Source organism: Mustela nivalis (assembly GCF_964662115.1).
Source record: "Mustela nivalis genome assembly, chromosome: 16".
NCBI lineage: Eukaryota > Metazoa > Chordata > Mammalia > Carnivora > Mustelidae > Mustela > Mustela nivalis.
The window spans coordinates 65,363,280-65,386,916 of NC_139035.1; the positions used below are offsets into that span (position 1 = coordinate 65,363,280).

Here is a 23,637-nt window from a genome sequence, read left to right on the forward strand (position 1 = left end):
ATATTTACCATCTGTGAAGCAATAAATCTGCAAAGTGTGCCTGAGGTTGGTCAAGGTGGAGAGTAGAGGGAAGAGGCCACAGTTTGGAACAGAAATGCAAAGAGAGAGATTTGCCTCCTTGTTTTCTGTGACTCGCAGATTTACTCTACCCCCTTTTGCATTGGCTGAGATTCACGTCGGTGTCCAGAAGACTGAAACTCTGACCTGCACGCTCCTAGAGGGCGTTGCTAGAGCTGGGTCTCTGTTAGGACGAGGGAGGGGGCCCAGGATGGAAGGGCAGAATCTTTGGTATCCAGAAGTTGAAGAAGAAAATCAGTTGAAATTAAAAATCAATATATGTAATTGAAGTGATGTCATCTTGGTCCATTACACGACCAATATTTTACCGGTGTAAAGGATGGTTTAGACCTAAGACAAGGAATGCAGATAAGTAACAAGATAAACCCTTGATGAGGAATATTTAAGTTTCTAAAACCTATATGGTTTCCATTAAGCAAGATAATTGGGTTACAGAGCAGATTATGGGGACTACAAAATGAGCTGTGAGACCAGAGTGCGTAAAGTCTGACGACCAGAGTGGAAGCTGAAGGAGGCTGCTGGCAGGGATCGAATCTCTGGCCTCTGAAAGCCTTCGCTGGGAGCACCGTACTCGGCAGGGGGGGGGGGGGCTTCTGCTCACGTCCGCTCATTCTTCCTCATCCTCCCGTGCCTCACATCTAGGGCCATGACTTGAGAGCCATGGACCCCGGCAACTGGAGCCAGGTGACAGAGTTCATCATCCTGGGATTTCCCCATCTTCAGGGGGTCCAGGCGTACCTCTTTGTCTTGTTGCTTCTAATCTACCTCACCACCGTCCTGGGCAACCTGCTGATATTCCTGGTGGTGTGCCTAGACTCCCGTCTCCACACACCCATGTACCACTTTCTCAGCGCTCTCTCCCTGCTGGAGCTCGGCTACACCGCGGCCACCATCCCCAAGATGCTGTCGAACCTGCTCAGCGTGGAAAAGACCATTTCTTTCTCCGGATGCCTCCTGCAAATCTATTTCTTTCACTCTCTTGGGGCTGCTGAGTGCTACCTCCTCACAGCTATGGCTTATGACAGGTACTTAGCCATCTGCCGGCCCCTCCACTATCCCACCCTCATGACCCCAGAACTCTGTGCCAAGATTGCTGTTGGCTGTTGGTTGGGAGGCCTGGCTGGGCCGGTGGTTGAAATTTCCTTAGTGTCCCGTCTCCCTTTCTGTGGCCCCAATCGCATTCAGCACATCTTTTGCGACTTCCCTCCCGTGCTGAGCTTGGCTTGTACGGACACTTCCATCAACGTCCTCGTGGACTTCGTTATCAACTCCTGCAAGATCCTGGCCACCTTCCTGCTGATCCTCAGCTCCTACGTCCAGATCATCCACACGGTGCTCAGCATCCCTTCAGCTGCGGGCAAGAGGAAGGCCTTCTCCACCTGCGCCTCCCACCTGACCGTGGTCCTCATCTTCTACGGCAGCATCCTCTTCATGTACGTGCGGCTGAAGAAGAGCTACTCCCTGGACTACGACCGTGCCCTGGCGGTGGTCTACTCGGTGCTCACACCTTTCCTCAACCCCTTCATCTACAGCTTCCGCAACAAGGATATCAAGGAGGCCGTCAGGAGGCAGTTAGCGAGGTCAGGGGTACTGGGATGAAGGTGGGCGGAGCAGGCCGTGTGGGAGGCCGACATACGGTGATGCTGGGGGTCTTCAGTCACCACCAATGAGAAGCTGAGCCTTGAGAGCTTTTCTGCACAGGACGGAGAGCTGGGACGAGGACGGTCTGGTTCCCAGTGCCAAGACAAACATTCTGTCTGCTGGAGCCACACGCAGCCAGCGGCCAGGCAGGAAGACGGTACAGCGCGGCGATATTCAAATCTCTGATGTTTGTACGGCACATACGGGATTTCGTCAGCTCTGCGCCTTAACTACTATGAATGCACACACACACACTCTCTCTCTCTCACACACACACACACGGAGTAAATTTGTTGTATATTTAATATACATGCATTTAGTCATATTCTAAACAATCATATTTGTGAAATAAATTTTAGAACAAAAACAACTGGTTTTCCTTGTATCACTTACCCTTAAATGGTATTTCATGTATACTGATTGTTTATGTATTCAAATGGAAAACACCAGCATCGTAGAGGAAAGCATTCTAACAACATACATCTGGGTTTAGATCCTAGTCCATTCAGTTACTTATTGATTAGATAGTCTTTAGAAAGTAACTCAAAATCTCACTCTTAATTTCACCATCTGTATAAAATATTTTCTTGAAGGTTGTTTTAAGAATTAGTATTAAGGTCAGGGCACCTGGGTGGCTCAGTGGGTTAAGCCTCTGCCTTTGGCTCAGGTCATGATCCCAGGGACTTGAGATTGAGCCCCACATCGGGCTCTCTGCTCAGTGGGGAGCCTGCTTCCTCCTCTCTCTCTGCCTGCCTCTCTGCCTACTTGTGATCTCTGTCTGTCAAATAAATAAATAAATAAAATAATTTTTAAAAAAGAATTAGCTTAGAGTGTCTGGCATGTAACTGATAGCAAAAAATTATATTTCTATATCTAGATGTAGATATAGCTATAGACATAGATATAGATTTTATTCTGCCCCAAACCTCTCATCATTACACTGAGCCTTAGAACAACATCCAGGAAAATGTAATTATGCAAAAAAAAAAGCAAAAAAAAAATTCCCAGAGATTGTTCCCTAGAGGAAAGGGGTAAAGGAGCCAGAGGGCGTGTGCGAGAGCTGAGCCAGCTGGTGGCCCTAGGGTTCTGGCCAGTTGTGCATGTCCGTCTTGGTGGCCTTGACATCCATTCCCAGTGAGATTGCAGGAGTCAAGCCAGGAGAAGATTACTCTTTACATCGGACTACTTCTTTATTCTGTTTCAAGCTAATTATTTCCTTAAACATACGAAAATATGTGAAAAATAATCCTATAGTTTACATATGAGAAATGTGGTGATTTCATTATTAGCTGGCATTAGGGTTTATTATGCATACACTGGCTGTAAGAAAACTGCAATTTTATAGAATTTTCTATGGAAATCCTCAAGTGTTTATATTGCAATCCCCCTAAAAACACCCATCCACCCCCCCATCCAGTCCAGTGAGCACACGTTTATTCAGCTCTAACTGTGTCTGGTGCCATATTAAGGCCCACATAAAAGGATGAACACAAGAAACTCTGTCCAGTTCCTGGCCTTAAGCTGGTTGGGAAGAATTGAGAATACAGATATTAACATTGTAATTAATTTATACTTAGTTACAACAAGTTAATAAAAATTGTGGTAACTAGTTATAAAACACACACACACACACCTCTCTCTTCTGGAGGAAGTTACATTGAAGCTGAAAAATGAAAGGATACATCAGAATCAGCTATTTTATGAAAGCAATGATTGTATCTATTTCATAAAATTGGAGATTTAAACCCAGGGAGGTGGAACAACTTGTCAACACTACAGAACAAGTCAGCCAGGGACTCTGATTAAGAAAACAAAAGCTTTAGCCTCCCAGCTGGGGCCCTCTTATCTTTAAAAGGGCCAGGAAAGCACAGGAAAAAGGAGAAAAAAGATGGATAGCTAGGTTATGGGTCTGGAAACAAGCAGACCATGGCAGCCAGGGCACTGGAATCTGAACACTTGCAGAGGACAACTCACAGAATAAGACAGATTATTTGCTAACCCTGTATATAGTAAGGGACTTACAGCTATCATATATTAAGCACTCTTACAGCTCAATAATAAAAAAGCATATAACACAATCGAAAAATGAACAAAGGATATGAGCAGACACTTATTCAAAGAAGATATGCAAGTGGCCAATAAGCACATGTAGAGATGGTCAGCATCATTAGTTGTTGAGAAATGCAAATCAAGCCCATGGTGAGTCTGTACTTCACATGTCATGGGATGGCTAGCATCACCGGGCCCAATACTCACATATGCCAGTGGTGGTGGTGGCAGGGAACCAGGAACCTATGTTTTTTTGTTTGTTTGTTTTTGTTTTATTTTTTTTCTTTTCAGTGTAACAGTATTCATTGTTTTTGCACACATCAGAATCCTAGAGGAGAACATAGGCAGTAACCTCTTCGATATCAGCTACAGCAGCTTCTTTCAAGATATGTCTCCAAAGGCAAAGGAAACAAAAGCAAAGATGAACTTTTAGGACTTCATCAAGATCAAAAGCTTCTGCACAGCAAAGGAAGCAGTCAACAAAACAAAAAGGCAACCCACGGAATGGGAGAAGGTATTTGTAAATGACAGTACAGACAAAAGGTTGATATCCAGGATCTATAAAGAACTCCTCAAACTCAACACACACAAAACAGACAATCATATAAAAAAAATGGGCAGAACATATGAACAGACACTTCTATAATGTAGACATACAAATGGCTATCAGATACATGAAAAAATGTTCATCATCAGGACCCTATGTTTAATGCAAAACAACACAGCCACTTTGGAAGACAGCCTGGCATTTCCTCAAAAGATTAAAAGTAGAGTTCTCACGTGACCTGGCAATTGTACTCCTACGTGTATATCCAAGAGAAATGAAAGTATATATCCATACAAATACTTGTACGTGAATATTGATGGCAGCGTTATTCATCGTAGCTAAAACATAGAGAACATCCAAAGGTCCACTGATGGAAAACCAAATGAACTAAACGCGTACCTATCCAAACACTCGAGTATATTCATGCAGAGCGAGCAATGGGGTCTTCATACCTACCACAGCACGAATGAACCTTGCAAGTATTGTTCTGCACAAAAGAAGGCAGACACAAAAAAAGCCACGTACCCTATGATGTCATTCATACACAATATCTGGAATAGAAAGATTTATACAACAAAAACTGGATTAGTGGAGGAAGTGTGTCGGGGGCGCACCTGGGTTGGGAGTGGGGATAGCCAAAGGATACAGTGTTTCTGATGAATTAGTGAATTCTATCCCTGATTAACATATAGTGCATTAAAATCATAATGCACTATATGTTAACCAATTTGAATTTAAATAAAATCTAAAAAGAATGCTCTAACCTAAAAAAAAAAAAAGATACAGAGTTTCTTTTTGAGTGTTTAAAAAGTTCTGAAGTTGGGCGCCTGGGGTGCTCAGTGGGTTAAGCCGCTGCCTTCGGCTCAGGTCATGATCTCAGGGTCCTGGGATCGAGTCCCGCATCGGGCTCTCTGTTCAGCAGGGAGCCTGCTTCCTCCTCTCTCTGACTGCCTCTCTGCCTACTTGTGATCTCTCTCTGTCAAATAAATAAATAAAATCTTTAAAAAAAAAAAAAAAAGTTCTGAAGTTGACTGTGGGGGTGGTTGCAGGCATCTGTTAATATATTAAAAGCCATTCTATTGCATACTTTAAATAGGTGAACTGTATGGCTTATAAAGTGCTTCTCAATAAAGCTGTTTTAAAAAGTAGGGTTGAAGTTTGGCTAACTTGATAAATATTTGCTTTAAAATGACTGCAGTGCCCTGGTTGGAGTCTGGTGGGAAGTCAGGGGTTAACAGGGGCACAAACACAGGCTCATGGGGACATGGCCACGCTGTCCACTGGCTTGTTGACTGGACTTTGTTCTGGATGTCTCCACAGGGCAGATGCCTTGAGACATGATTTTTGGATTTAGGGAGACAGGAAAGAGAGAGACACGAAGGGAAGGGGTGAGGGGTGGAGGGTGAGTAAGTGCTATTTTAAATTTAAAAAGACTTAGAAGACACAACAACCAAAGTCACATGCATCTTGATCCAAATAAACCAAATGTGAAAGGACATGGATTATGGGGTGGATGGAGGCACTCGGTCACGGACCAAGTTTCATGCGCTGTGGAGAAATTATTGAATCTTTAGAATGTGACAGTGTATTGTGGTTAGTGAAGAAAATGTGTTTAGGAGGAAATGTCAACATCTTTGGGATTTATTTTAAGATATTTTGGGGGTACCTGGGTGGCTCAGTTGGTTAAGTGTCTGTCTTTGGTCCAGGTCACAATCCCAGGGTCCTTGGATGGACCCCCATGTCAGACTCCCAGCTCAGCAGGGAGCCTGCTTGTCCCTCTCCCTCTGCCTGCCGCTCTCCTGGCTGCACGCTCTCACTCGGTCTCTGCATCAAATCAATAAATAAAATCTTTAAAAAATATGTTTTTAAAAAAGGGATGAGGTAAAAATGACAGAATATTATATATTATTAGTTGAGATCTATGGGCTTAATATATTCTATAGTTTCATGAATATTTGCAAATATTGCATAATAAAACCTTAAAAAAAAAAAAAGGCGCCGAGGGGCTCAGCCCATTAAGCGTCTGATTCTTGATTTTTAGGCTCTGGTCATGACCAGGGTCGTGGGGCTGAGTCCCATGGTAGGTTCTATGCTCCACGTGACGTCTGCTTGAGGTTCTCTCCCTCTCTCTCCGTCCCTCTCCCCACTTGCAGGTTCTCTTTCTCTTTCTTTCTTTTTTTTTTTTTTTAAAGATTTTATTTATTTATTTGACAGACAGAGATCACAAGCAGGCAGAGAGGCAGGCAGAGAGTGAGAGAGAGGAGGATGCAGGCTCCCCGCGGAGCAGAGAGACCAATGTGGGGCTCGATCCCAGGACCCTGGGATCATGACCTGAGCCGAAGGCAGAGGCTTTAACCCACTGAGCCACCCAGGCGCCCCTCTCTTTCTCTTTCTAAAATAATATTTACATCTATCTTTAAAATAAATAAATAAGGAAAAAGGATAATCATTAAAAGGAGAACGGTTATCTGCATCTTCAAAGTAGCAGAGAAAAAAGTTTATAGTGAAAAATATAAGAAATTCTATCATTTCAACTAGAAAAAGAAAGGAAACAAACATTCTGAGAGAGATGAATAAAGAAAAGAGGAAACACATATTTTGGTAGAAACAGTTCCAAACCTATTTAGACCATAAAACATGTAAATGGTTAAGCTCACCTACTATAATAGAAAGCTTATCATACTAGATCTTTTTAATCCAGCTGTTTGCCGCTTATAAGAGAATCGATCTAAATGTACAAACAGAGACAAAGTGTGGAAGGAAAGATAGAGAATATGTTTGGTGCAGCAATATTAATAGCAAAATAGAATTTATGACAAAGACATATCAGCAGCGATATCGAGAGGAACTCTTAGGATACGATAAGGAAAATTCCACCCCAAACATAACATTGTTATCTGGGTTACATCTAACACCACAGCTTCGAAGCATATAAAAAAATGATAAAAATATGGGAGGGAACTAAAGCTTTTTGACATCTCTCTGAAAGAAGTGAAAATAATTATACCAGGAAATAATAAGTAAGGAGATGGAAAAATTAAACTAAAGCTATATAATTAAGCTTTAGTTATATGTAACATATAAGTTCTATACACAAATATAATATACAAGTTATATATATAGTTATAAAATTCTAAAATTCTATGTGTATGTGTATATATAAATAAATGGGTCCCACGTATCAAACATTCAGAGGAAATACACACACACGTATGGAGCATCTATAGAGTTGCCATGACTTGTAAAGAAATTCTATTTTGAAATATGGATATCTGAGGGGCACCTGGGGGGTTAGTGGGTTAAGCCTCTGCCTTCGGCTCAGGTCATGGTCTCAGGCTCCTGCGATCGAGCCCCGCATCGGGCTCTCTGCTCAGCGGGGAACCTGCTTCCTCCTCTCTCTCTGCCTGCCTCTCTGCCTACTTGTGATCTCAGTCTGTCAAGTAAATAAATAAGATATTTTAAAAAAAGAAATACAGATGTTTTAGTGACTACTTTCTCTGAACATAATGATTTTGGGTGGATGAAGAGGATGGGTTGGAAAGAGATTTTTTAAAGGAGAAAAATGCATCAAAATCACTGTTATCTTCATGATTATTATACTTTGCCAAACATGGGGGTTGCTTAGTCCAAAGATGTAAGACACACGGAAGGAGACCCAGTGCAGCAAAACAACGACTACAACTTTGTTTTTTTCATAGAAAAAGTACGCCTGCCGCTGAGGGATATCGACTGTTAAACTGACCCAGACCAGGGGTCTGCGTGGGCAGCCCACGTGCCTGAAGCAGGCTTGGTGCTTTGTTCCCTGGGGTTTCAGCTCGTGTTGGAGGGGGTGAGACTCTCCTATCCAGTCTCAGGGCAGCAGTGTTTCATCGCACGCTCTACGAATATCCCACTCTTTTGCTAAGGGATTTAGTTTGAAGTCCGATCCTTTCTCACTTCCAAAATCAAAAAAACTCTGACTTATGAAAGATAGTACATGTCCAACACGGGGAAACACCTGCATCAAACAGGACTGACTGTTACCTACACATGCAAGGCGCTCTTCCGTTTTGTGCCAAAAATCATACAACAGTGACCATTTTGGGCCCTGTGAAACCTAGGGGATTCAGCATCTGCTCCTGGGATCCCAAAAGCAGAAACACTGAGTGGTGTCCCCTGCAGTTGTACCACACGAGGAAGTAATTTTCAGCTCAGAACAATAATAAAAGTAACAAAAGCATTAAATAATAATTAAATTTTAAAAATACTTTAGGCACACACAGACGACAGATTCTCCCTCCTGTGCTGCTTCTCCCTCTGCTCCCTTGGGCAGATCCAGGAACGGCCTGTCACTGTCACCAAGGCCCTTCTCTCTGTTGCCTCTGTTCTTACAGGCATCCGCCCACCCGTAAGACTAGTTGGTCCCCACGTCAAGAACAAAGCTCGGCGGGTGGGCAGCCCGTCGACAGAGCCCTGTGCCGAAGGCTGTGGTGTTAAGGATGACGGAACCTTCTGCTGCTGTGTGTGTGCCCTTACTCCCAGAGGAGGTGGGGAAGGGGGGGCGGCAAGCAGGAAACCAGAGAGAAGCAGAAAGACAGGATCAGGTCACGTCCAAACAAGGGCCCGGGCTGGTCCTGACACCAGTGGGAGTGACATCGGTGTGAGGAGTCTTTCTTGAAGCTTCAAGTAATTCGAAGTAATGTTGGGAAGTAGGGACAGCAGGGGTAAAAATAACCACCGCGAGCTTTAGTCCTCAAGGTTAGGATGTCCTCATGAAAGGAATCAGTGTGCAGAGTTGAGCGAAAATGCACAAGAAGGTGTGCATTCTAAGAGGTGTGTCACACAAATAGCGCATCCGGGAAGATTCAGAGGAAAAAAAGTCACGTAACGGCTGCCGACAATGAGTGCACACGGACCGTTGCATTTTGTGCCGAGAAAACCAGCAAAATTCAACAGACAGTGACATTCTTACTAAGAGCCGCTCAGGACTCGCTAGACTCCCAGGTCCCCAAAGGCCACACCACCGGTGTGACGGTCGCTGAGTGAATCCTTGGCCCCTCACACAGGACCTGACATAGAATTGCTACTTAAACATTTTTTCATGACTCAATCTTGAAATCTGGAGGAACAAACCCTTTCAGCACTTCCTGTGGAATAGTTAGTGATGACCGCGTTTCCTCTGGAGCTTCTCCTGGGTTTCACGACTGGTCTTAGGATGACAGCTGCACGCAGCGGGCACAGGTCTCGGTGACCAGGTCCCAGCTCTGGGAGCAGACGGGATTGTGTTTCTGCCCTGGATTCCTAATCATGAACCCCGTGCCTTGGGACCAGTTATTGAAATTCTGTGCTTTGCATTTCTCATTTGGAACAGTTGGGGCTAATATTGCTTCCGCAGAAGTGCTGTGAGTATAAATGAGACAGGACAGGTAAGGTACTCGCCCCAAGCTCAGATGTTCTTAAAAAATGTCAACCCTTATAAATATCAAAGGGCCCCAGGGCTGGCGATGATCTTAGCGACCGTCTAGTGCAGCTGCTCTCCATGCTGAGCCGTCCTCGGAAGGTTCGGTCAGCTTTCCAGAAGGGCAGGTTCATGTCTCGGCTTCCCTTTCAGGTTTTCTAACCCTTACGTTCGAGTGACCAGTTGGTTTGGGGAAGTTGCTGATCTGACTCAGCCGAAGGTTTTACAGCTACAGAAACAGCACAACGTAGTGGCAAAGCAAGGTATAAACTCTGGTGTGAACGAGAGTGTTTCTGGGACGCCACAGACCCCCCGTGAGGGCCGGAAGCTCGTGGAGGACGGAGACAATGACTCCTACAGCTCATCGGAGACTGGTGGGTTTCATGAAACTTTGGGGGGAAAATGTTGGTATAATTTCATTTGTTTTTTCTTTTTTTAAAATGACTTATTTATTTATTTGAGAGAGAAAGAGAGAGCGCATGAGTTTGGGGGAGGGCAGAGGGGAAGAATCCCAAGCAGACTCCCTGAGCACAGAGCCTGACGGGGGGCTCGATCCGGGGACCCTGAGATCACGAGCTGAGGAAAAACAAGAGTTGGACGCCTAACTGACCGAGCGACCCAGGCGCCAAATACATCGAACAAAAGTATGTATTTACTGGGGACAGAGGGTGAAATAGAGCCCTGAGGTGGGGAGCGGCTGTGTCGCTAAGCTCCTGTGTGACCTCAGGGACGTCAGTAAACTTCTCTGGGCGTCAGTTCTAACGTGTCAATGATGGTGATTTCTGACCTAATCACTTTAGGATATTTTAAATTTAAAAAGGACTCATCCAAGTGAGGATATTTCAGACGGCAGATTGCTCAAGTTTCCACTCCTCATTTGTATGTCACTCTACCGGGCTTCAAATGCTATCAGGCCTGGTGTGCGTCAGGGCACAGAGGCTGACGTGAGTTTATGGGTTAAATAAGCTAAAGATGGACCTAGTTTCTCCTTAGTGCCAGGAAAATTTTTATTTAGGCAGGGTGATGAGCAGCAGGGGGATTCAGGAAGGGAGAGAGGACTGCGGGCAACGTGACAGTAGCAATTGTCAGAGCTACAATGTTTTTCATGTCCCTTCCGTCCTGCTGTCTGGCCTCACCTGCGTGTGGCATGTGGGGCTGCAGAGGACAGGGCAGGGGCCCAGCTGGGCGGCGCAGAGGAAGCTGTGCCGCGCGGCAGCGGGGTCCGTGCGTGCTGCTTTGGCGACACAAACACAGCGGGGCATCAACACAAACGGGCCAGGGCCTTGCCTCCCATGACCTGGACACGGCAGTTTCTGTTCTTGTGTGTAATAATAGGGCCAGAAGTACTCTCTTCCTACGACAGAAATAGACCGCACTCATGAAACAGGTCAAGACATGAAATGCTGAGCTTGGGGACGTTTCTCTGAGTCCAGCCTCCGGATCTACCTCGGGACCCCGCCGGCCCTCCTCCCGCGGCCGAGCAGCCTGCCGATAGCGTCTTGCATGTCCTTGTTTCTCAGGCTGTAGATGATGGGGTTGAGGAAGGGAGCGAGGATAACAAAGGTGGCCGCAATCGCCGTGTCCCAGAACACGGAGTAGGAGGCTGAGAATCGTAGGTACATGACAGACACGCTGCCAAAAAACAGCAGAAACACAGCCAGGTGGGCGGCACAGGTGGAGAAGGCCTTGTGGCGGCCCTCGGCCGAGGGCATCCCCAGAATCACCACGATGATCCGCACGTAGGACAGAGCGATGGCCAGGAAGGAGGCCAGGATCTCCACCGCATGGATGGCGTCCACAATGACCACCCGTGACGTGTCTGTGCAGGCCAAGCTCAGCACAGGGGCAAAGTCACAGAAGATCTGCTGGATCTGGTTGGAGCCACAGAAAGGCAGGGTGGCGATCCACGCGATCTCGGGGAGCACGAGGAGGAAGCCACAGAGGCAGGACCCGGCGGTTAACTGGACGCAAAGCTTGGGGGTCATGATGGTCGGGTAACGGAGAGGGCTGCAGATAGCGACGTACCTGTCGATGGCCATTGCGGTCAGGACGCAGCCCTCCGTGATGCCCAGTGAGTGGAAGAAGTACATCTGCAGGAGACAGCCCGCCAGAGAGATGGTCTTCTGCTCACTGACGAGGCTGGAGAGCATCTTGGGGATGGTGGTCGTGGTGTACCAGATCTCCAGGAAAGACAGGACGCTGATGAAGAAGTACATGGGCGTGTGCAGGGTCGCGTCCAGGTGCACGGCGATGATTATCATCAGGTTCCCGGTTATGATGAATGCGTAGACGAGAAGCAGGGGAATGAAGAACAAGAGGCCGCCTTCATGCAGAGGTGGGAATACAGAGAAAAGGAACTCGGTCACCGTCGTCTGATTCTCAGCGGTCACCAGCCGTGTCATCTGCGAGGGAGAAAGAAGAGAAACTCCTGCAGTGGGAGTGCGGACCCCCCACGGAGGGCCACTGCACTCCTTCCTGCGATCAGTTCCTTAAGCTGACTCTGGGACCCCAGACAGGCCAGTTAGGAACATCTCGAAGCCGTATCTCCACCCCAGAAACACCTGCAATGTTTGCTCTTGGACCCCTTAATGCATCTCCGACCGATGCCAAGGAAACACAAAGTGACAGTGAGATTAATTCACTGGAAATATTTTCTGGAGGCTCAGTCACTTCTTTAAGTTCTTGGTTCTTCCTCTCACCCTCTGCCCTCTGTGTTTAGCTTTAAAATGTGTACTCCCCTCCCCCGTTTTTAAAGATTTTTTTTACTTATGCGAGAGAGAGAGAGCGAGCATGTGTGCAAGAGAGCACAAGCAGGAGCAGAGCAGAGAGAGAGGGGGAAGCAGGCTCCCCACTGAGCAAGGACCCTGATGTGGGGCTCCATCTCAGCACCCTGAGATCATGACCTGAGCCGAAGGCAGACGCTGAACCCACTGAGCCACCCAGGCGCCCCCCAAATGTGTACCTCTCTTTCTGTTTTTCACTCCTGTTCTTCAGAGAGTGATTAAAAAAAAACCAGAAAGCAAAAAACAAAACAAAACAAAAAAAACAAACAAACAGAGGTGCGGTCAGGAGCCCGAGGCTCACTGGTTGCTCACGTGGCTCCCCCATCCTTTCTGGCCCTGATCCCTAATCTGGGGCTGGCTGGATGGCCGTCTTCATCGCTGCCTTGTTTCTGTTCGTTTCATGGAGACCCTGTTTCTCCTCAGGTGCTAAGTGCCCAGACGTCAGAAAATAACCCCTCACACTCCTTCCCTTCTTCCCCTTCTCTCTCAGTGGTTGACGCTGACAGTCGCTCAGCCCAGGAGTCTCTCGACAACCACCTTGTCCCTCCGGGTCACTGAAGGTTGGACAAGCGCATCACGGCACTTTGCACATCCCACCTCTCCTAGGCTGCATCTAAGAGCCGTCAAATAAAAAAATCCCTCCTCACCTCACTATGGCTGTCCAGGGAAGGAATTGTCACAAAATCCAGCTGCAACAGAAATCAGACCCACACCTACTTGGTAGCGGGTAGGCGACTAGACAGACTTTTTGCGAGGCCAATTAAAGTTCCTGACAGTGATGTGCATTACCCCCTACCTGGACTATTTTAGCATCTTTTACACTGCAGCGTCCTTACCTCCAACAAGCCATTCTGCAGATGAATGTGCCTAAGTATGGCTTTTCATGTCCCTGTTCTTTTCAAAATGACTCCAAGATAAGCACCATGGATCTTAGCCCAAAACTCATTATCTTCTCTGATCTGGTTCCCATCAAATTTTAGAGACGAATATTGTTCTACATACTCATCAGCTCAGCCACATTGGATGAATTTCCTGTGCTTCTATTTTTGCTTATGTCCTTCCTTTCTTTCGTTTTCTTGCTGTCTTCCTCTCAGAATCCTGGTTGCCAGTGTGCAGCAGACCCTCCCTTCATCCTGCAACCCTCAGTGATCTGCACGGCTGGACGTCAGCCCTCTCTCCTCCGACCCGCCTGCGCGCTGGGGATTCTCCGCTTTCATGCCATGGAACACGTGTTTCCTACACTCTAAGTATTTGTATATCAGTGGTGTCCACCTCCGCAGGTGGACAGAAAGCTCCACGGAGGAATCACAAAGAATAAATAGTCTTAGTGAAGAGTTGCCTGGTGACGGTCATGCCACCAGACTTTACGTATTTCATCTCAATTATGTCTACCTGTGACAGGGAGATTATTACTATTTTATAAGTGGAAAAATTGAGAACCAGAGGGGAGAAATAGCTAGCTCAAATCCACATTTCTGGGGGTGTAAAACAAAACTGGAAGCCTGGTCTATAGGCTTTAAAATTCCACTATTATTATTATTATTATTTTGTTTATTTAAGTTCCACCATTGTGTTTTGTATCACGGTGGGATGTTTAGGTCAGGAGTCACCAATCATCCTGTCTGCTTCCTACTCCGAGCACCACTTTATCCTCAGTCTGTCCTGAGTGTGAAATCAGAGCGGAGGTATTTTCTGTTTGGTTTGTTTTTTTCAGGTCCCAAGCAGGCTAAAATAAATGCACTGCAGATTAGGAAAATGAATCCCTATAAAATAAATGCCTCTTGCCTTACGCCTTCATCCTGCGGGAAGGCTTTGGGGAGGAGGAAGCGTCAGTGCCGGGCAGAAGGGCAGAGCCTGCGCGGGGACAGGAGAGAGACGGGAGTGCTCCGCTGCCAAAGAAGCCACGTCCCCGTCCTTTCTCCTCCTGAAGCACAGAGAATGATCGTGGGGAGCGGTCCTTATGGAGGGCGTGGCTGGACAAAGCAGGAGGCTATGGGTGGTAAGACAAGGCAAGCACGTTCAGCACATAAAAGGCAACAGAGCATCTACTTTGTTGCCCGTGGCGAGGCCCTTCTCCCTGGGAGGACTGAGCCAGGCTCAGGGCACATCTTTGTTCAGTTCACGCGCACGCACTGATGGATGGGCTCTCTCCCTGTGCCGGTCACTGCTCTAGGTTCCAGGGCTACGTGAAGGTGGATAAAACATTCTTGCCCCTGAAACATGTAAAGGACACTTTTAAGATTCCTTGAATGACAGATAATTAGCTGTGCCCAAAGAGCTCACCCTACAAATATTCGTTGTGTAGTAAAGTAAAAAGAGACTCGAAATAGATTTTACTCTGGAATGCCTGGGGGCTCAGTTATTAAGCATCTGTCTTCGATCAGGTCGTGATGCCAGGGTCCGGGGATTGAGCCCCGCGTTGGGCTTCCTGCTCAGTGGGAAGCCTGCTTCTCCTTCTCCCACTTCCCCTGCTTGTGCTCTCTATTTAGCTGTCTCTCTCTCAAATAAATAAATAAGATCTTTAAAAATATATATATATTTTTTACTCCTGGGGAAGGGAAGCAGTAAATTTCTCTGTGACTCCCCAGGAATTCTTAACTCTTTGGGCTTCAACAAAATTTTAGTGTTGGGAAGACCTTCACCAGTTATCTGCACTATGTTTCTTCTAATGGCTCTTCTAGAGTTCACGTCTCATTATTCTTAAGTTTTTCAGTCATGTAATCAAGTTCTAAAATTATGAAGTGTTAGCCCATGCATTGAGGAACTTTTACCCAGAAGACGAGGACTGGGTCTGGAGGAGTTAAGGATGCAAGGAAAGTGGAGGGCAGCAGAAGCAGGAGGAGAGATCGGTGTGCCGTAGGAGGACTTCCTCTCAACAGGCTTTCATACTGACCTTGCCTGAGACCACGGCGACATTCCTCCGAGTCTCTGCGGGAACCGGCCCCTCTGCCAGTTTGCCGACAAGGATATTGATATCTTAGAAGGCTCTTTGGGGAATTTCTTGAGTGGGAAAGTCCTTTCCTGGGACTTTCTCTTGGGTGATGCAGGATCTCAAGGAAAGGCGTGAATTGCACTCTCCTCTCTGAGGGATAAATTAAGGGAAAAGTGTCACATAGTGATTAAATAGTCCCCAGGGTCAAGTCCCAAAGGCCTCCCTGTGGCCCAAATAACCTTGGTTGTCACAGGGAGCATAGAGGTGGGCCCTGGGGCGGGGAAGCCATGGGTGTCAGAACAGACCCGTCGGGACCACGTGGCTCCGGAAACACTCAGGAAGGAACATTCGGGGAGCACTGCCTTGTTCTCAACCGTCCACTCAACTTCCACTTGCCTTCCATTCCTTCTGCTGCTCTAAAAACGATGATGATGATGATGATGATAGTAAGTCATTTTGAATGTCAGCAAAACAAGCCACTATAAAGGACGCTGACACATAAATGCAGTACTGGTTGGGAGACATCCAACACCTCAGTGAATGGGCTGATATGGTGTCCTATGAATAGAATGTTTCAGTTACAGAAAGATGCCAAATCTACACAAATCTATTACTTCAATGCAAGTTCTATCAAAATTCCTTTTGGGGAGTGGAATGTGTCAAGGTGAGGGACAAGACATATTTTTAAAGAGCAGAGTAAAATGGTAAGTCTTGTCCTACTGTCCATCAGAGGTAATGACAGAGCAGTGGAACAAGCTAACGGAAGTCACGAAGCAGACAGGCCCAGTGTGGAGCTTTGACGACAGCTCCACTGGAACAGCAGAGCATGGGGGGACGATGGGCAGAGCGGGCACATTGGGTCTGTGGAGAAAGGGCTGATTGTCCCTTTCTGATGGTCCCAGAACCTCTATTTAAGCATATTAGAAACATAAAATAAAATTTGTCCTGACCTCATTACATTCCCACAATTCCACAGATAGCGTGAAAGTCAACTTCAATACTTCATTTTTTAAAAGATTTTATTTTTAAGTTATCTCTACACCCAGGATGGGGCTCAAACTCACAGCCTGAGACCAAGAGTGCCATGCTCTACCAACCGAGTCAGCCAGGCTCCCCCTATTTTTTCCCAAAATTTTATTCTTAAAATTCTAACACTTTAAAATAAAATTTTAGAGGGTATTTTTTAATCACTTCAAATAGGTAAGAAATCTTAAACAATAAAAGAAAGACCATTGCATTCGGGTATATTAGTATTTCCATTTATCAAATGGTACGATCAGGAAAGTAAAAAGACAAACCACACACGAGGAGTCTGTATTTATAAATTATATAACTGAAAACAAAGATTACTCAGAATATATAAAGAGCTCCTGCAAATTAAAAAGAAAATGATTTTAAAAATCAGGTGAAAAAAATCCGTACACACATACACATAATATATGCACCAAACACACTTGTGCACCCAGCCTCCCTGATTATCAGCGAGATGCAAATCGAAATAATGTATTACTTACACATACAACCAAATAGCAACAAATGTGACCACATATAATGTTAGAAAAGACGTGCAACAGTAGACCATGCTTTGTTGACAGGATACAGACCTTGAAAAGCAAATGTGGCAGTCTCTCCTAGAGCTGAAGATGCGAAAGCTCCATAATACAAAATGTCCGTGCCTAATGAATGATTAATTTGTGTCACCTTAATACGAGACGAAAGCGATTTTCTTTCAAAGCTGTAGATAGATGCGTTGACATAAATGATTCTCAAGAATATGTTGAGTGAATGAGCAAGTGGTACAATCATACCTAAATTATGATTCAATTTACATAGAGTTAAATAGGCAAAACCAGACACGATGCTATTCTTGGCAGCCAACCTACGTGCTCAACAGAGTAATGAACAGGACGGGCAGGTCAGTGGTGATGTGCCGTATGGGGGAAAGGACTGGACTGAGGAGCAGCAGTTAGTGGTCGTCCAAGTTTTTGATCATATTTTATTTCTTCAATGGGGTTATGGGTCCATATCAATGAGAGGTTAAAAAAAAGGAAAAAAAAAAATACAAGCGGAAATAGTCCTAGAAGTGTAAACCATTCTCCAAAGAAAATAAGGCAGGGGAGAATAGAGGCATTGTGGTGGCCCCAAAAGCAGCGTGAATACAGGACGAGTATCTATCTTAAGGTGCATACATTCGAGCATATTTATAAGCAGAAGGAGCAGAGGGCAGAGAGGAAGAATTGAACATGGATAGAGACGTAGGATGACTGGAAAAGCAACATCCCCGGCAGAGATGACGTCAGGCCAGGGCTTCAGGGCGCGTGGGGAGCCATGACGTCAGAGCTTCAGGGCGCGTGGGGAGCCATGACGTCAGAGCTTCAGGGAGCGTGGGGAACCACATGTCTTGCTGGGAAGCTGCTCTCAGGGAGACTGGAGTGGAGCAGGGAAGCATGAGAGAGATTGCAGACCAGCCCACCGGCTCACTATTTGATTCTTAAAATTAGTTAATTCACTCTTTCACCCAATTATTTATTTAATCATGTATCCATTTTCTCAAATGCTTTTCAAGGGTCTGTTTTAAAATACCAGCTTTTTACATGCAAGTATTTGGTGAATGAATGAATGATTTTGTTATAATTAATGGGGGACACCTTAATAAGGTGGTTTCTATTGCAAAGAGCATGTGCCACAAGTGCTTAATTAACTCTGCATTGTATAAAAATAAAATAAAGTAAAATAGGGGCGCTTGGGTGCTCAGTCCTTAAGGATCTGCCTTCAGCTCAGGTCATGATCCCATGGTCTTGGGATCAGGCCCCACATGGGGCTCCCTACTCCGCGGGAAGCCTGCTTCTCCCTCTCCCACTCCCCCTGCTTGTGTTTCCTCTCTCCCTCCCTGTCTCTCTCTGTCAAATGAATAAATAAAATCTTTAAAAGTAAAATAAAATAAAGCACCACTTCTTAAAAACTAGTCATTGAGTCAGTGGAGTCTGTGCCACTATGTGTCTCTGTTTCCTATCAGGATTTTGTCTTGTTTTGTTGTTGTTGTTTTTAACCCAAATCCATTTTTAAATTGTTTCCGTTTTATATCCGTTGCTACCAGACCCTTCAATACTTAACATTCCCTGCGTGTTTTGTATCTCTTCTGTAAAACGATAAAAACCATCTTGTGATTGCTCACCTGGAAGTTAATTTTAGGATCAAGATTTATTTTAAAAAGGGAGAGAAGGAAAGAAAGAAAGAAAAAAAAAAGAAAGAGAAAGAGAGAAAGAGAGAGAGAGAAACAAAGAAAGAAAGAGAGAGAGAGAAAGAAAGAAAGAAAGAAAGAAAGAAAGAAAGAAAGAAAGAAAGAAAGAAAGAAAGAAAGAGTAAGTGGGAGGGAGGGAGAGGCAGGAATAAATTCTCCTTATTGTATCCCCCACTCATTACGTGGGGGGTTTGTTGCACCCCAGGTCTCTCCAAGCCTAGCTTGTATGTGTTCATTCATTGTATGTGCCCCATTTCTGGAGCAAGAAAGCCTGTCCTCAAACCCTTTCCTTTCTAGCTCTTTGGGGAAACCCGCCACGGGGACCACCAAAACATGTGACACATCGTGGATGGGGACCCCTCATTCCTGCCACTACCGCTAATGGCTGGGACCCCTGGACCCCTCTGAGAAGTTCTGTGGAGCCATGCTGGGAGCTGCTGACAGAGTCTTCAGTGATGCGCCTCAGAGTTGCTGTATGTCCCTGAACTGCTGTTACATTGCGAAGTGGAGGAAACCTTCTGCCTTCAAATCGCATTTTGTTAGCTCGGCTCCTCTTGTTCCTTATCCTTCTTCTGTCTCAGCGGATACTTGATACAGGACCCATTTTCTCACCCCTTGAACAGAAGAGAAAACCAGGTGTCTCTTTCCATAAGAGGTCTAGCCTGCCTCACGGAGCTGGCTTCCTGAAGGTGGGGCCACCTCGCAAAGGCAAGCATGGCAACAAGTGTTCCCTAATTAACCCTTTGGGACATGGAGTTGCTTTCCCAGGGACTGGGGAGAACCATCCTAAAGAAAGCCTTTCTCTCATAGGATGAATCCCTGAGACACCCAGCGTCGTGGTTCCTCTTATAACTGTCCTGCTTGTTGGACGGCAGAACAATGGAGAGGAAGATGTTTGGGGAACAGAGGTGGCCCCCTAGGATCTGAAAGAGGTAGCTATGGGACGAGGGAGGGGTGGGCTCTGTTCTCTGGTGGGAGCATGGGTGGCATTTTTGGTTATATATTGGGGAGGACTGCAACAGGACCCCAATTCTTTTTTGGTTGGTTTTCAATGAAGACCTGTGGAAACTTCATTGAGGTATTGCAGATACGTGAGGTGGGAGAAAGACCATGGCTCAGGGATGAGGCGGTTGGTGGGTTTGTGTCCCAGGACTTCTGATGGCTATAACAAATAGCTATTACATTTTGTCAGAGCAATTTGCTCTACGAGTCTTTTCATCTCCACTGATTTCTGGGTTAAATTCTGATGTAGGATGCTTGCATCTGGTTCAGTCTAGTCAGAAAATGCTCTTAAGATAAGGCAATGCTGTGGCAACGGTGGAGCTTGCTAGTTGAGATTCTGGGCTCAATTCTGAATTCTTCCAGAAAATATATGGGTCCAGTTTGATACGGTTCAAGGCCCAAGTATCTACTTCAAATCATCTTCCTATGTGTATGTTCTTTCCTTTTGAGAGACACAAGTTTCTGAAGACCTGCCAATTTTTTCTTTTTCTGGGTTTTGATTTCCTAATTCCTAAAAGTACGGCCACTGAGCACAGTGCTAATTTCCCTATTTATCTCCTGACTGCCTCTGGAAGAAGCAAGAACGTTATAGAACGGTGTTAACTTCCGTCATATGAGGAAATCAGACAGGCCGTAATAGAACCAAGAGATGTTGGGATGTCAACATGATTGAAAAATCTCACATACAGTTATATTATTTATCATGCTACGAAGTTCGGGTTTTGTTTGGAAGCCTGTGCAATCCACTTCTAGGTCTGTTTTCTGACATAGTGCTGACAGCTTTGTATTTAAGAAAGATTATTCCGGAAGTTGGGTGGAGGGTAAATCAGGACAAATCAAGTTTAAAAACAATGAGTTTAGGTAAGAGTAATAAAGGCAAGAAACCATCAGGGCATACATTATGTTTTCTTGTGAATCTCTTTTTTTAGGTAGAAGTTTTCCTAAGGAAAAACAAAGGGAAATTTTGTCTCATATTTCTCCTTTTTGAACACAGATGTAGTAGTCTAACGTATTGATAAAAAGCAAGAACAAAAGAAATTTAAAATATTTGGTTGTCATATACCAAGCTGACTTTCTGTTTGTTTAAATCCTCTGGTATTCTGGTTTCAAAAGAACTTTATCTACTTTTTATATCTTTTGCCAGTTCACAATTGTCTGACTCTTTCGGTTGATATCAGTAGCTTTCTCCATTCATGTATTTTAATTTAAAAAAAATTGAGATATGGGACGTCTGGGTGGCTCAGCGGGTTAAAGCCTCTGCCTTCGGCTCAGGTCATGATCCCAGGGTCCTGGGATCGAGCCCCGCATCAGGCTCTCTGCTCCACAGGGAGCCTGCTTCCTCCTCTCTCTCTGCCTGCCTCTCTGCCTACTTGTGTTCTCTGTCTGTCAAATAAATAAATAAATTTTAAAAAAATTGAGACATAATTGACATTTAACACTGCGTAAGTTTGAGGTGTGCCTCAAACTTGGACCAGCTGGGCTTGTATACTGCAGTGTGGTTCCCGTCACACGGATGTGGAGGTCCGTCTCCAACAACGTCACCCCTAGGTCGTTTCCTACAGTGGAGGCAGGTCTCAGAATTCAGCCTCATGCATAAACCGTCTATGAGTAAGCAGACACAGAGAACATCATCACAGCTGTTTGCAGAAGCTCATGCAAATCTCAAGGAGGTCAGGTGCTGGAGATCAGGTGCTGGGCACCAGGTGATGCACACTCTGCTTAGGGCGGGCACAGGAGCAAATGAGTCATGGACCTACTGCGACCGCCAAGCATTAGAAGTGGCTTGGCTCACTTTTATTTTATCACTTTAGGGGAGGAATTCGAATGTTCTGTATGCCACTGGTTCTCAAGTGGGGCAACTTTACTCTCTCCTACCCTGCAGCGCATTTGGCACTTCTACAGACATTCTGGTGATCGTGACTGGGTTTGTGCCACTGATCCCTCTGTAGGTAGAGGTCAGCATTGCTGCTAAATATCCTACAATGGACAGGAAAGCTTCTCACTTTCACCCCCACCCCCAGCAAAGAATCACCTGGTCCAAATGCCAGTTTCTGGAGAAGACCTGCTCAGTGCTCCTTGGTGAACCTGATGGTGTGGTTACAGCCGTGGATACCTGAAGCTCTTGCCGAACCTGCTGTTGGGTAGAGGCTGCTGCTGGGTCTTTCAAATGTTGCTGAACCATGCCTAGGGGTTGATTTCTAGATTTGTATACTTCAACTATTAACTACTCCTCTTTGGTACAGGTTAAAATGAATTTGCACACACAGCTCTATCACATGGCTCTAAGCTGTTATATTTTAATGCAGATTAAATATAGTATAATATTTGGCTTTATCTTTTGCTCCTTGCTTGATAAGGATTCTGATCAAGGGAAGCCTGTACCAGTATTTCTGTGTGTAAGACACCCACTTCAAATTATCTTATTCTTACCCACAGAGGGCATCATTTTTTCACAACTCATTTTGTGCCTCTAGCATCTCATCTCAAACAGTAAAAATGCCTACCTACCTAAGTTTTTCTAATTTACTATTATAATAAATATTCCAGTGAACCTTTATACATAATGTTTGAATATTCAAAATATTTTCCTTATGCAATATGGCGAAAGGCAGGTTGTAAACAGTCTCAAAAGTCGCAATAAAAATGGCCAAAATGCCACTTGGAAGAATTTGTATCAACTTAAAGGTCCAAATAGCAAAATTATTTGCTTAGCCAACAAAATAGGTGATAATGTAAGATATAGTTACTGATTAGTATTTGCAAGTTAGACAGGATCACTCTGTAGTTTGCAAAGCAGCACACGTACATGTTTTACTTCATGAACCTCATGTCAAGGCAGTTGAGCTGCTTGAAAAGAAAGGTTCTATTTGTTACTTGAATGCAGGCAGGGTTCTGACTGTCTGTATCTGATTCATCAGCAGACAAGCAAACCTGCTGGAAGCATGGGTCAGAAGAACCAGACAGTGGTGGCCGAGTTCTATTTCTCCGATTTCCCTCCATTTGAGAACAGAAGCCTCTTACTTTTTGTTCCCCTGCTGTTTACTTACCTGTTCATTATTGTTGGAAATTTCACGATCTTCTGTGCTATCCGGTTGGATACACGTCTCCACAATCCCATGTACAATTTCATCGGCATGTTCTCCTTCCTGGAGATCTGGTACACCACAGTGACCATCCCCAAGATGCTCTCCAACCTGGTCAGTGAACAGAAGACCATCTCATTCGTTGGCTGCCTCCTGCAGATGTATTTTTTCCACTCGCTCGGAGTCACAGAAGCCCTGGTCCTCACCGCGATGGCCATCGACAGGTACGTGGCCATCTGCAATCCCCTCCGCTACGCAGTCATCGTGACCCCTCGGCTGTGCATCCGGCTCTCCGCCGGCTCTTGCCTCTTTGGCTTCCTTATGCTGCTGCCAGAGACAGTGTGGATTTCCACTCTTCCCTTCTGCGGCCCCAACCAAATCCATCAACTCTTCTGTGACTTTGAACCCGTGCTGTGCTTAGCCTGTGCAGACACGTCCGTGATTCTTGTTGAAGACGTGATCCATGCTATTTCCATCCTGACGTCTGTGTCTATCATCAGCCTTTCATATCTGAGAATCATCGCCGTGATCCTGAGGATTCCTTCAGGAGACAGCCGTCAGAAGGCGTTCTCCACCTGTGCGGCCCACATTACTATTTTCTTGCTGTTTTTTGGTAGTGTGGGCCTCATGTACCTGCGTTTCTCTGTCACATTCCCACCTCTGCTGGACAAGGCCACCGCCCTAATGTTTGCTGTCCTCGCCCCACTTTTCAACCCAATAATCTACAGTCTGAGGAACAAGGACATGAAAGATGCCATCAGGAGAGTTCTGTGTTTTCAGGAAAGGTCTAATGTCTCCGGTAGCCTGTGAGAGTTCACGCACATCTGTTCAAAGAAATATCTCT

The 23,637-nt window shown here is 45.4% G+C and overlaps 2 protein-coding genes across 2 annotated transcripts in view; one reads left to right on the forward strand and one right to left on the reverse strand.

Annotated features, from left to right (window-relative positions):
* Positions 1–738: 738 nt before the first annotated feature.
* LOC309849978 (uncharacterized protein) overlaps positions 739–23,637 on the forward strand; it is a gene marked incomplete at its 5' end in the record, with an annotated part of 36,336 nt that continues 13,437 nt past the window's right edge. The window contains 10 exons of the mRNA XM_082703065.1: positions 739–1,665; positions 8,689–8,702; positions 9,906–10,126; positions 10,914–11,077; positions 11,186–11,347; positions 11,399–11,562; positions 11,801–12,023; positions 12,136–12,379; positions 19,006–19,181; positions 22,632–23,017. Coding sequence (XP_082559191.1) covers positions 739–1,665; positions 8,689–8,702; positions 9,906–10,126; positions 10,914–11,077; positions 11,186–11,347; positions 11,399–11,562; positions 11,801–12,023; positions 12,136–12,379; positions 19,006–19,181; positions 22,632–23,017 — 2,681 coding nt within the window. The remainder of the gene's footprint in view (positions 1,666–8,688; positions 8,703–9,905; positions 10,127–10,913; positions 11,078–11,185; positions 11,348–11,398; positions 11,563–11,800; positions 12,024–12,135; positions 12,380–19,005; positions 19,182–22,631; positions 23,018–23,637) is intronic.
* OR6K6 (olfactory receptor family 6 subfamily K member 6) lies at positions 11,195–12,154 on the reverse strand (the record flags this gene model as incomplete). The annotated part of the gene is made up of 1 exon (XM_082703915.1): positions 11,195–12,154. One exon carries the CDS (start codon positions 12,152–12,154, stop codon positions 11,195–11,197), a length of 960 nt encoding a protein of 319 aa, XP_082560041.1.